This window comes from Lactuca sativa, chromosome 8, assembly GCF_002870075.4.
Source record: "Lactuca sativa cultivar Salinas chromosome 8, Lsat_Salinas_v11, whole genome shotgun sequence".
In the NCBI taxonomy this organism is placed as follows: domain Eukaryota; kingdom Viridiplantae; phylum Streptophyta; class Magnoliopsida; order Asterales; family Asteraceae; genus Lactuca; species Lactuca sativa.
Genome location: NC_056630.2, coordinates 290,196,858 through 290,208,019, shown reverse-complemented (window position 1 = coordinate 290,208,019; position 11,162 = coordinate 290,196,858). Strand labels below are relative to the sequence as shown.

The 11,162-nt window shown below is 40.0% G+C and overlaps 1 protein-coding gene across 1 annotated transcript; it reads left to right on the top strand.

Annotated features, from left to right (window-relative positions):
• Window positions 1-5,508: 5,508 nt before the first annotated feature.
• LOC111893813 (probable pectate lyase 5) lies at window positions 5,509-8,060 on the top strand. The gene is made up of 4 exons (XM_023889897.2): window positions 5,509-5,744; window positions 6,186-6,926; window positions 7,384-7,522; window positions 7,595-8,060. The coding sequence occupies exons 1-4, from the start codon at window positions 5,524-5,526 to the stop codon at window positions 7,814-7,816; spliced, it is 1,323 nt and encodes a 440-aa protein (XP_023745665.1). The 5' UTR covers window positions 5,509-5,523; the 3' UTR covers window positions 7,817-8,060.
• Window positions 8,061-11,162: the final 3,102 nt, after the last annotated feature.

Genomic DNA, 11,162 nt, shown 5'->3' with positions numbered 1-11,162 from the left:
GGAGATTCATCCAGGATTTCTCCAAGATAGCCGTACCATTGACCAGGCTAACAAGGAAGGCCGTGGTCTTTCGTTGGGGGCCTGAGCAGCAGGCAGCATTTGAGACACTAAGACAAAGATTATGCGAGGCGCCAATCTTAGCCCTGCCAGAGGGCATGGAGGATTTTGTTGTGTACTGCGATGCTTCCATCTCAGGTTTGGGCGCGGTATTGATGCAGAGAGGGCATGTCATCGCCTACACGTCGAGGCAGCTGAAGCCTCACGAGGCGAATTACCCGACGCATGACTTGGAGCTGGGGGCTGTTGTGTTCGCCCTCAAGATTTGGCATCATTACCTTTATGGGGTTCACTGTACCATTTACACGGACCATAAGAGTTTGAGGCACCTCATGGATCAGCCGAATCTAAACATGAGGCAGCGTCGGTGGTTGGATGTGGTAAAAGATTACGATTGCGAGATCCTTTATCACCCAGGGAAGGCCAATGTGGTGGCCGACGCGCTTAGCCGTAAGGCAGCGCCGATCTGAGATATCTGCCTACGAATGACAGTAGTGACTCCGCTGTTGGAGCGGATTCGGGAGGCTCAGCAGGAGGCTATGAAGGAGGAACATCAGAAGAGTGAGCGGATTGTAGGGCAGGTTTCCTCCTTCGACTATGATAGCCGAGGGTTATTGACTCTTCACCGTAGAGTGTGGGTCCCTTATCATGGAGGCGTGCGTCAGGTTCTGATGGAGAAGGCATACAAATCCCGGTTCTCTATTCATCCCGGGGCGACGAAGATGTATAGGGATCTTCTTCTAGACTATTGGTGGCCCTGCATGAAGTGGGATGTGGCTTGGTACGTTGAGCGGTGTTTGACCTCCAGGAAGGTCAAGGCCGAGCATCAAAGACCGCACGGCAAGATGCAGCCGTTGGACATCCCATTGTGGAAATGGGAAGATATTACGATGGATTTTATCACGAAGCTTCCCAGGACCGCGCGAGGAGTGGATTCGATATGGGTCATCGTTGATCGATTGACCAAGAGCGCCCATTTTATTCCAATTCAGGAGAGCATATCGGCTGAAAAGTTGGCAGACATCTTTATCAGGGAGATAGTGGTGCGACACGGAGTGCCAGTATCCGTGATTACAGACAGGGATGTGCGTTTTACTTCCAGGTTTTGGAAGAAGTTTCATGACGAGTTGGGTACTCGTCTGCATTTTAGTACCGCTTTTCACCCGCAGACGGATGGTCAGAGCGAGCAGACCATCCAAACGTTAGAGGATATGTTGCGGGCATGTGTTCTGGATTTCGGGGGTAGTTGGGATACTTACCTTCCATTGGCGGAGTTCTCGTATAATAATAGCTATCATGCGAGTATCGACCGTCCTCCCTTCGAGATGTTGTATGGGAGGAGGTGCAGGACCCCAATATGTTGGGGAGAGGTTGGCCAGAGGGTCATGGGGAGCACTGAAGTAGTGCTCAAGACGACAGAGAAGATTCAGCAGGTCTGGAGCAGGCTTCAGACTGCTCAGAGTCGACAGAAAAGTTATGCCGACAAGCGTCGATCAGACCTGGAGTTCCAGGTCGGAGATATGGTCCTCCTGAAAGTGTCGCCGTGGAAAGGCGTCATTCGATTCAGGAAGCAGGGCAAGTTGGGCCCGAGGTATATTGGGCCGTTCAGGGTTATAGCCCGGGTGGGCAAGGTGGCATATAGGCTGGATTTGCTAGCCGAACTCATTCAGATACACAACACTTTCCATGTCTCTCAGTTGCGGAAGTGTCTGGTGGACGACTCAGCAGTAGTACCCTTGGAGGACATTCAGGTTGATGACAGCCTGAATTACATCGAGTGGCCTGTAGCGATCCTCGACCGGAAGTCGAAGGATTTGAGGAACAAGAGGGTGGAACTCGTGAAGGTGCAATGGCAGCACCGGAAGGGATCAGAGTGGACTTGGGAGTCGGTGGAAAAGATGATGGAGGACTACCCCGAGCTGTTTCCGGGGCGAACAGCAGACTTTGAGGACGAAGTCTAAAATAAGTGGGGGAGATTTGTAGCACCTGGTTCCCGGTACGTATTCCTTGTAATTATAATTCTTATTTCTTGCATTTTTGCCTTGGACTCGGCGAGTTGAAGGACCAACTCGTTGAGTAGAAGCGGGATGAGGTGCGGGGTCCAAGCTTTGGACTCGACGAGTCGGTCCCCGGACTCAGCGAGTAGACCCTATTTGGGCCAAAAACCCTAATCCGGGTGTTTGCACCCTATTTAAACGCTCTAACTTGGCGTTTGTCCCTAACACTTCCAGAGAGCTGTAGAGTGAAACCCTAGCCCCCATATTGTTCTTGAGAGTGTTCTTGGCTTAGTGAAGAAGGTTTAGAGCTTAGGAGAAGAATGAAGAGGTTGAAGGGTGTAAGGAGGGGAGGTAGATCCGAAATCTTCACTGAGAGAAGCTTCCATTCAGGTAGAAAAGTTCTTATCTTGATCACTAGTTCACTAGATCCCCTTTTGTCCCAAATTAGTGGTTTTCAAGCCCTAAAACCTCAAACTCCATGTATTTGTGCTCTATTTTCTGAAAGGACTTCAGATCTAGACCTTATGGACGTATTAGAAGTATAAAGTTTTTGTGGTTGAAGTGGTTGAGGTCCCCATTGAGTGTATGACCTCATTAAGAGCTTGGTTTTGCCTTTTGGAGCTTATAGGGCCATGCATGCACGTAAAGTTTGCAACTTTACGTGATAAGCTTGCCCTAGGAACATAGATCTATGGTTTGGAAGCGTTGCATGTCTCAGATTTGGTTTGTATGGGAAATGGGTCGAAGGGACTCGGCGAGTCCCAAAGTGGAACTCGGCGAGTTCTATGAAGGTGGCCTTAGACTCGGCGAGTTGGATGAACAACTCGGCGAGTCCTATGAAGATTTCCTGGAACTCGATGAGTTGTTCTTCAAACTCGGCGAGTCATATGAACTGTTACTGAGTACGGGGGGTTTAAGTGTTGAAGGTCCAACCCTTCGCATCTACACGCAGAATTAGCAATTTAACGTGTAGCAATAGTCCCAGAAACCCAAATCCTCATAAAGGATGCGCTGATGAGGATTTGGAATCGAGTAGGAGATCTACCCGTGGGACTCGACGAGTTGTTCTTGGACTCGGCGAGTCGGATCGCGAGTCGGTTCTATAATCCCAAGTAGTGAGTTGAGGGTGACTCGGTGAGTGGGAAGAGAGACTTGGCGTGTAGGACCAGGTTAGTAGGAGAAGGACTCGGCGAGTCTGTGTCATAACTCGACGAGTGCAGTCAACTGGAAGTTGACTTTGACCAAGGAGTTGACCTTGGACCATGGGTGGGTCAGTCATTTGATCTAAGGGTATTTATGAGTGGCTAATCTATGTTTATGGATTTGTAGCCGGATGATTGCCGGTGCAGCAGCCAGACGTTCGGCAGTTAGACTTTTGGTAGCTACTTTTCGAGGTGAGTTTCCTTCTAGTAGGAACAGGTCTAAGGCACCAAGGCCGGCCCGTATAGACGATATGATAGTATCGGAGAGCGGGCAGAGCCCGTATCTCTTAGTTGAGTCTGATGATGATATATGCTAGTGTGGTAGAATTGTTTATACTCGATGTCTGTGTGATATTTGTATTTTATGGTTTAGTAGTGGAGTGTGGGCGAGGCCCGTATCTCCTAGATAGCGGAGTGTGGGCGAGGCCTGTATCTCCCAGTTAGCGGAGTGTGGGCGGGGCCCGTATCTCCATGAGTGTGGGCGAGGCCTGTATCTCCTAGCTGTTCCTTATATGATTGTATGATATGTGGTATTATGGGGGAACTCACTAAGCTTCGTGCTTACAGTTTAGAGTTTTGGTTTCAGGTACCTCTTCAGCGAAGGGGAAGGAGCTGGCACGGTAACGGCACATCTTACACACCCCTTGTTTTTCTGCACTATGAGATTGTTCTGGGATTTGTACTCTGACACTATGGTTGATTCCATGTTTTGGTTTTCAGACACGTAATATGTTTTAAGAAACGATATGATCGAATGTTGTTTATTTTCAAATGTTTTGCAAAATGTTTAATTAAAAATGAAATTTTTGGCTGTGAAAATTGGGTCGTTACACCTTCGCCCCGTATACACAATTATTCGCAAAGTAATCGCGATATAGATGTTCGTGTCCTTCCTTGTGATTTCTTTTTAACATCGCACGTCTTGTTAGTAGCAGGGCTGGGTCTGGTTGTAACAGGTCGGTAGTGTAAGAATGATACATCATCCTGAAGAAAATATCGTCATCTGAATCATCGGACGAGTCGAAAGGGTGCATATTTTTTTTTGAAGATAATTGAAACTATGTAGACAGGAGAAGAGAAATTGTGTGAAATTTTTTTATAAAATCGTCATCTGAATCATCAGACGAGTCGAAAGGGTCCATATTTTTTTAATAGTTAATTTTTTTAATACCGTTGCTATTTAAACGTTTGAAAACGTTTAAATTTTGTGCGTTTCATCCAGTCGCGATGCCAACAAGATTCAACCTCGACAAGCAAAAACGAGTAGGGGGCGGTGTTCCCCGTCACGACGCCGTTGAGGCGTGCCACCTCATCCCCGTTGTTTCTCTTTTGGCCCATAGCGCATAGTCTAATAATGTTGCCATAAAGTTCTAGATTTAAGAAATTCATAAACGCACAGTCCTTTAAGCTTCTCGATACTTTGTGATGCCTATTATCTGTGGAAAAACCATTTAATTATAACAATTGTAATCATTTTTATAAGAGATATGAAAAATCATGGGAAATAGCCACAGACTTTGATCTTTATCATGATAAATAAAAAATACTTTAATATTTACCAATCACAGAATGTACTTAAAATTTTATATAGAAAATTTGAAAAAAAATCAATTGTTTTGGTTAAAAACCACAATTACAGAATGTTCCTCACCAAGTTCCCTTTCTCGTCCCATCCTTACATTACCATCAAATTTTTTTCTAAACCTAATAAAACCCCCATAACTGTTTTTAAATTGATTTGCATGAAAATAGTAGAACATGAGAACCAATGTTGTATTAATCAAAAACTACAGGGACCATTTCTGTAATTTACTCTCAATTTACTCTCTCTCTCCCTCTCTCTCTCTCTCTCTCTCTCTCTCTCTCTCTATATATATATATATATATATATATATATATATATATATATATATATATATATATATATATATATATATATATATATATCACTTCTACGTTTACCATCATGTTCATGAAAAGCTTGCTTTAAACTTTATTTTCTTTTGTATAAAAATTCTATTGTTATGGGTGCAATATAAGTGTGTCACAACTAAAACAAGCATGAACAATTAGGAAAACCACATTAAATACGGAAATCTAGCTCACCCGTTTACCCTATAACTACGGATAAGGCAGTTACAAAACAGATATGGCCATATCCATGTCGGACTTCACAAGAACATATCATGTACCATAAATTAATTTCACATCTTTCTTTAATGTTTTTAAAAAATTATATCTTGGAATGAGCTATGATTGCATGAGTGATGTACCATGTGCCTTTGTATGCACTCTCAGTTTCAGTATTTATAATCTCATTCACCTCATTGTTTAGCACATTCTTTTCTCTCTCTATCTCTCTCTTTTCTTACAAAGGGAAGAATAACATAGCAATGTTCATTTTCCTTCTTCTTGCTCTTCTTTCCCCCATCTCTACTTACTCTTCAAACGTACAAGATCCTAAGCTTGTAGTAGAACATTTCCACAGGTACACATAGAAAACAACTTTTCAATTTCCAATTTTGTCGTTGGTTTTTATGTTCTTTTGAACTAGTTTTGTCATCAAGCGATTTTTTTTCACCTAATAATTTTTCTTTTATTATGCATTTATTATATTAAAGGGTTTTTCCATCAGTATTCTTTGGGTCTTGTATACATATTTTCTTTTGCGATCAAGAAAATGACAGCATGAAAAAAGTAAAAAGTTTGGGCCTTTTTTCCTTTGTCTCAATTTACTCTTTTCACAAAAAAGCAAAATACAAGATCCTTTCACCATTTTGTCATTCTATATATGCAAAACATTTTCAACAATTTTGTAACCATTCATACGACTGTTACATATAAAATGGTTAAAATAATAAGCTTGTCAACACAAATTAGACTTAAAGTTAATTATGATACTTTAACTAATATTTTTATGGTAATGTAGGAGAGTTAATGAATCGAGGAGGAATATGGGATTTCTGTCATGTGGGACAGGAAATCCTATAGATGATTGTTGGCGATGTGACAAAAATTGGGAAAGAAACCGACAACGGTTAGCAGACTGTGCAATTGGGTTTGGAAAACAAGCCATTGGTGGTCGTGATGGAAAAATTTATGTTGTGACAGACTCCAAGAACGATGATCCCGTGAACCCTAAACCAGGAACACTACGATATGGTGTCATTCAAAACGAACCCTTATGGATCATATTTGCACATGACATGACCATCAAGCTCAAGGAAGAACTTATGATGAACTCATTCAAGACCATTGATGGTCGTGGTGCTGATGTCCATATTGCTGGTGGACCATGCATCACCATCCAATATGTGACAAACATCATCATACATGGTATCAACATACATGATTGTAAGCAAGGAGGGAATGCAGATGTTCGCGATTCGCCTGATCATTCAGGGTTTCGAACGATATCTGATGGTGATGGGATTTCAATATTTGGAGGAAGTCATGTATGGGTGGATCATTGCTCATTGGCTAATTGTCATGATGGGTTGATTGATGCCATACATGGATCTACGGCCATCACCATATCTAACAATTACATGACGCATCATGATAAGGTCATGTTATTGGGGCACAGTGATAGTTCGACTCAAGACAAACTTATGCAGGTTACAATTGCCTTTAACCATTTTGGTGAAGGTCTTGTCCAAAGGATGCCAAGGTAAGATGTTTTTCTTTTTTATTTATAAAAGTTTTCTATAAACATGATCCAATTTAGTAAGTTATAAATAAGTGCTTCTTTTTTATTTAATATAAAATGGACGATTTAATAAAAAAACTCAAGAAAATATTTGTTTTTTCATATTGAATTAGTGTATGTCAAATACATGTTTAAAAATACTTTTTAAACATTGGTCACACTTTGTAATATCTTATTTATTACTATTTAGTAAAAGAATATTTATCTTAAATTATTTTGTTTTTTTTTTGACATCCCTGTAATTGGAAATTTTCACACAATGTACAAAAAGGGTTTCTAAAAGTAGACAAAGCATGAAGCATAAGATTCTTTCAAAACATGTGATTATATTGTATCATTTGATACACGCATCATGCATGTGTGACTTTTGATGCATGAAGTATAACAACATGATGAACTTTGTTTATGGTAAATGTAGATGTAGGCATGGGTACTTCCATGTGGTGAACAATGACTACACTCATTGGGAAATGTATGCAATCGGAGGAAGTGCTTCACCAACTATCAATAGTCAAGGGAATAGATTTCTTGCTCCTAATAATCACGAAAACAAAGAAGTGAGTATTCAAAACATTTAAATGAGTAGTTTAGTTATTTTACTTGATTAAATTTTCTACTTATGAACTTAGGTGACAAAACGAGAGGAGGCGTCAGAAAACGAGTGGAAGAGTTGGAATTGGCGGTCAGAAGGAGACCTCATGTTAAATGGAGCATATTTCACACCATCGGGTGCAGGGGCATCCAGGAGTTATGCAAGGGCATCAAGTCTAAGTGCAAGGCCATCTTCTATTGTTGGTTCGATAACATCAGATGCTGGTGTGCTCGGATGCAGGAGTGGTTCTCGATGCTAGTTTTGGACCCCACGAGTCGTTTTTTCCTAAGTTAACAGAAAGCGATGTCGTGTTAATAATTTTATATTAATTTACTTTTATAAACAAAAAATTTTGAACCCTAGTTTAGCCTGTTTGTCTATGTATGTAAGAAATTGCCACTTAGGGATTTAATTATGATCCCTAACTAAATTAGGACAAACAAGAGCTGAAATTGTGGTTAAAATATGCTTCACATGTTTATATAATAGAAGTATTTAGTGCATATGGTAAGTAGCACTCACTTTGTTGTTACGTGTTTAATCAAAGTCATTATTAATGTCTAAATACGTTTCCTGGTCGGATGGTTCTTGTGTTCCTCTTGGTTTGTAAGATATGCGCTTTGATTAAGCAATTACTACTTACAAGATTGCTATGTTTTGACCAATGGTTTATTACGATTGTCTACTTACAAGATTGCTATGTTTTGACCAATGGTTATTACAATTGTCTTGTTTAAGTGTAATGTGAATTATCATTCCTAGGAGTTATTCAGTTCCTTGGTTTTCAAGTCTTTAGTATTAGAAACCATTACCATTTAGAAGTCTTTTAATTAATTTAAAATTCCAATTTCTTAATTTATACATATATGTTGAGTTTAATCATCTTAAACACATCTTCACTCTCCATTGAAATTATGCCCTTCTTCTTTTTTCTTTTTATTGATTTTATTAATAGTACATATAGTACCTTAAGGTTTTCCTTGAAGGGTTTCCACTGACTGTACTTTGTTTTATTTATTTTTGTTTTGTTTACAAGTGGTATCAAAACCAATATTTTTGAAAATGATGTGAAGTTCTCATTAATTTTCTTAAAACCTGTAAAGGTTTCATTTCCAAAAGTTTTTTTTTTCCTAAACATGCAACAAGTTTTGTCAATTTTCTTCCTACACCTTCAAGGGAGTCAATCATTTTTCTCTAAACCTACAACATGGTTTGGATTGATTTTTTAAACTTGTTAAGATATTCTACAAATGGAATCATATGGCCTTCAATTATTAGACCATGATGCTTAGTTTTCTTTATGACGTATCAATATGAAAGTATTACTAGATCAAGTAGATTATGATGATGTATTAGACGCTTTTGGAAGCAAAAATAAACCAAATATACTGATGAAGAGAAAAAATAATATTCTAAGTATGTATCCTAAATTCAACATCATCTTCACAACATTTTGCAAAAATGTTCTAAAGGACAAGATTGTAACTACTCTTTAGCTCAAACTAGAATTTGTATGCATGAAAAAGAACTTACATGTAAAATGATTTATAGTGTAAGGATTCATTTCTATACAAAATTAAAAGATAAAAGAAACCCTCTTAGTTATATTTTCTATTTCAAAGAGATAGTTTCCGATTTGACAATGATAAAAGCCAAGTATGAAGTTCAAGATTTGAGTTTGATTGTATTTTGTTCATTATTGATTTCCTGTTCCAATTTCATAGACACTATTCTTCGTAATCTTGACACAATCACTCTCATTGAGTCTTATAAAACCTTGAATTCCAAGGAAAAAAATGAAATCGCTGGTATTTTCCAACGATTCAACTAGTTCCCAAGAGGCCAAGAAGATGTTTTATTTGTTCGGTTCATGTAAAAATCTAAAGGGAAAATCTAAAAGGAAGGAGAACACTTGTATATATTTCAATAAATATGGGCACAAAATATGAAAGCTATAGGTTGATAAATAAATAAAATAGGAATGACTCAAATAAATTCTGATGAGTTATGAATTAACTCTTTGATCGATTAGATCTTTGTAACAGGTAAGTGATGAACGTAAAATAGTAAACAAAACACAAGTATGAATTAAAATGTGTCGAATGATTAGATTACTCGATCCTCAGCAGAGCTCGACTAAGAACTTCCACTGTAGAAGATTCTAGGGTTACAAAATAAGAACGATGATATTGCTGAAAAATACTTTTCTAATCGTCTCTCTAATCCATTGTTCTAGGATGCATGCAAGCATCTATTTATACTAAACCCTACAAAACTCACGGATGGACAGGCCCATAGCGGAGATAAACATGGACTAGCTAACGAGCCCAATAGACGCAACACTATACTAACCCTAACAATCTCCCCCTTTGCGTCAATTTGGAGCGAGACAATCGTTTCTTCTTGCTTGGGCCAGCAGCGGGAGCCTTCTTTACTGTATCAAACAGACGTGTGATAAGTGCAAGGATTGTCTGTCTGAAGCGAATGTACCATTGAATCATATCATCAAAGTACTTGATATCATCTGCTGTGTTCTGCTTGCATCGATGGATGATCCCTAAAATGTGTTCCAAACAGGCAGTGGTGTAGAGATATTTGTCTGCCAAGGCGAAAAGACATTTCTGCCCTTCATTCATGGTAAACACGACGAAGTTTCTCTTTGGGTCAATCTTCCCCATCTGCATCATGTTGAGATCACTGGCAGAGCCAACAGGAGATATGGTAGGCTTCTTCTTGAATACGCTTGCTATCTCCTGATCCATCAAAACAACTTCCATGACATAGCAAACAAGCATCCTCTTAAATTGGTCGATAATTGGACCATATTCTGCTTCATTTGTAAGAAGAATGTTGTGCAAGATAATCCAGTCATGGGGATTAAGGTTGGGCAGATCTGCAAGTGAGATGGCATGTTCGGCCTTGGCAGATCCCCATAGTACCTTGAACCGAACGTTGGTGAAGTTACCTTCCCTGAACGGCTTTAGGACCCGAACATTGACAATTTTCTGAGCGCTCCAAGTTTGGTATTGGGGTTGAGCTGCCCTTAGATAAAATTCAACTAAGTCCCGATCAACCTGTGGATGAGGATGGGGGAACTCAGCAATGTTGTCAAAGGCATGAAAAACAAACGCCTTTCGGGTCAGTGGCATATCGAACTGAGAGTTGACAGTGTTAGAACAATCTAAAGAGATCACAGGTTCTAGCCACAAGATACTTGGTGTTTCGATGGCTTCTTTAATCAGCTTCTCAAGAGTCCAAGGAGGAAAAAAAGTTTTCTTGCTCTCGAGAAGGTCGTGGGCTTCTTTCTGTCTTCTTTCGGCTTCTTCAGCCTCTCTAGCCACACGAGCACTAATGTCAGCCTCTTTATCTCGACCCTGTCGCTTCAAAAGGTCGGCAATTGTCTCCTTATCATCTTCATCGCTCTCCTCAGCAATATTCTTGCCCTTGTTTTTTACACCGGAACCGGAGGCTTGGCCTAGTGGAGGAGGTTCGGTTGCTGTTGAAGTAGGAGGCGGTTGAGACATATTCACTTTTTCTCCCCCATGTTTCGGAATGGACACGAAATCAAGGAGCCCTTCAAGCTTGCTCGGTAGAGAGAGGGCGGG

Bases quoted from the DNA above. Each gene is read 5' to 3' on its own strand.
- LOC111893813 (XM_023889897.2), top strand. From the start codon at position 5,524: ATGTACCATGTGCCTTTGTATGCACTCTCAGTTTCAGTATTTATAATC. The intron at 5,745-6,185 runs GTACACATAGAA...ATGGTAATGTAG, and splicing joins GTAGTAGAACATTTCCACAG to GAGAGTTAATGAATCGAGGA. The intron at 7,523-7,594 runs GTGAGTATTCAA...TTATGAACTTAG, and splicing joins ATAATCACGAAAACAAAGAA to GTGACAAAACGAGAGGAGGC.